Source organism: Vipera berus, assembly GCF_964194415.1.
Source record: "Vipera berus genome assembly, chromosome: 2".
NCBI lineage: Eukaryota > Metazoa > Chordata > Lepidosauria > Squamata > Viperidae > Vipera > Vipera berus.
This window is the reverse complement of record NC_138203.1, coordinates 8586182-8587993: the sequence shown is the minus strand read 5'-3', so window position 1 is coordinate 8587993 and position 1812 is coordinate 8586182. Positions and strand designations below refer to the sequence as shown.

Sequence of the window (1812 nt, the reverse complement as noted above, 5' to 3'; positions counted from 1 at the left end):
GTTCCTGATTACATGGGCTTGTCTGCACATTTCTAACAAAGGTTAGAACTTGCAAAGTTCACTTAGTGACTGCTAAAAGTTGCAATGGCACTGTAAAAAGTGACTTTTGACCATTTTTCAGAGCATTGCAGCATCCCCTTGGTCACATGATCAGAATTTGTATGTAAAGAACACACATGTAGTCCCTGACTTACAACCATTCATTTAGTGACTGAAATTACAATAGTAATTTTAATGGGGCAAAACTCAACTACTTTGCTTAGCAAAGTAGTTTGGGTTCAATTGTGGTTGTAAGTCGAGGACTAGCTACCTGTACTTGATATTAAGGGTCTGCCTGACTGACTTAGCGCATGAGGACAAATTGAAGATTTTTCCTCCTTTAGCTGAACATCCTGCAACACAACTTTTCCCCTAAAACAATTTAAAGAAAAAGGATGAAGCAGATCAGTGCTTTCCAATCTTTGGATCTATCCCATAGGTGCAGAAGTGGGGAGAGGTTTGCAAGAACCCCCATTTCTTAATCAGGAAGGGAAGAGAGATGCCACTCTTAAGGTTGGCTGCATGGAGTCTGCCTGCTAATCCATATAATGTGGTCCACTTGGGAGTTTTTCCAGAAACCATAAATGTATCCTGTTTTAAAACATGGGAATTCAGCTGTAAGATCTATAGGGAGAGGAGTGGAAGATAATAAATTGATATGGCAAAGCTTTGCAGGGTCTTTGGCTGGGACCAATGAACGCTTCACGAGTGATTTGAGATGCTTATAACTGCAGTAACAAATATGCAACTCGCTTGTTGTTGTTGTTGTTAGTTGCGAAGTCGTGTCCGACCCATCGCGACCCTATGGACAATGTTCCTCCAGGCCTTCCTGTCCTCTACCATCTTCTGGAGTCCATTTAAGCTCATGCCTACTGCTTCAGTGACTCCATCCAGCCACCTCATTCTCTGTCGTCCCCTTCTTCTATTGCCCTCAATCTTTCCCAGCATTAGGCTCTTCTCCAGTGAGTCCTTCCTTCTCATTAGGTGGCCAAAGTATTTGAGTTTTAGCTTCAGGATCTGGCCTTCTAAAGAGCAGTCAGGGTTGATCTCCTCTAGGACTGACCGGTTTGATCGCCTTGCAGTCCAAGGGACTCGCAGGAGTCTTCTCCAGCACCATAGTTCAAAGGCCTCAATTCTTTGGCGCTCAGCCTTTCTTATGGTCCAGCTTTCACAGCCATACATTGCAACTGGGAAGACCATAGCCTTGACTATACGCACTTTTGTTGACAGGGTGATGTCTCTGCTTTTTAGTGTGCTGTCTAGATTTGCCATGGCTTTCCTCGCTTGGTGTTTCTTAATTAGAGTGTGTGTTAATGGTTAATTAATTAATGAGTAATGTGTTTCTTCATGAGGACTCAGTTGGGGACAATATGATTGTAAACAGGTTAGAGAGGGCTGTAAAGCACTGTGAAGCGGTATACAAGTCTAACAACCGCTGTTGCTAATCATTGAACTTCAGCAAATCCTGACTGGGCCTCCGCCGTTGGATACCGCCTGACGAGCATAGGAGGCGCCATAACAAAACAATGGCGCGTCCCCCCCCCAACGCGCGCTTTGACCAATCAGAGACGACTCCGCGGTCGAACCCAGCTCGCTCTCCCGCGCTTGCTCAGTGCGGGACTGTAGCCCTGAGGCGGAAGCAACTCGGGCCCGGAGAGCAGCATTCGTTGCCGAGCAACCGAAGCGTGGCCGCTTGGCGCCTGCGCAGACTCTCCCAGCCGGGCTGCCGTAAAGTGCGACGCCGTCGACCTGCTCTGCTGCCCTCCCGCCGCG

General features: G+C 47.2%; 1 protein-coding gene across 1 annotated transcript in view; it reads left to right on the top strand.

Moving 5' to 3' along the window:
• LOC308661406 (DDB1- and CUL4-associated factor 12-like) overlaps nt 1-1537 on the top strand; it is a gene marked incomplete at its 3' end in the record, with an annotated part of 19769 nt that extends 18232 nt beyond the window's left edge. Inside the window, exon 7 of the mRNA XM_081316328.1 lies at nt 1499-1537. Coding sequence (XP_081172454.1) covers nt 1499-1537 — 39 coding nt within the window. The remainder of the gene's footprint in view (nt 1-1498) is intronic.
• Between the last annotated feature and the right edge of the window lie 275 nt (nt 1538-1812).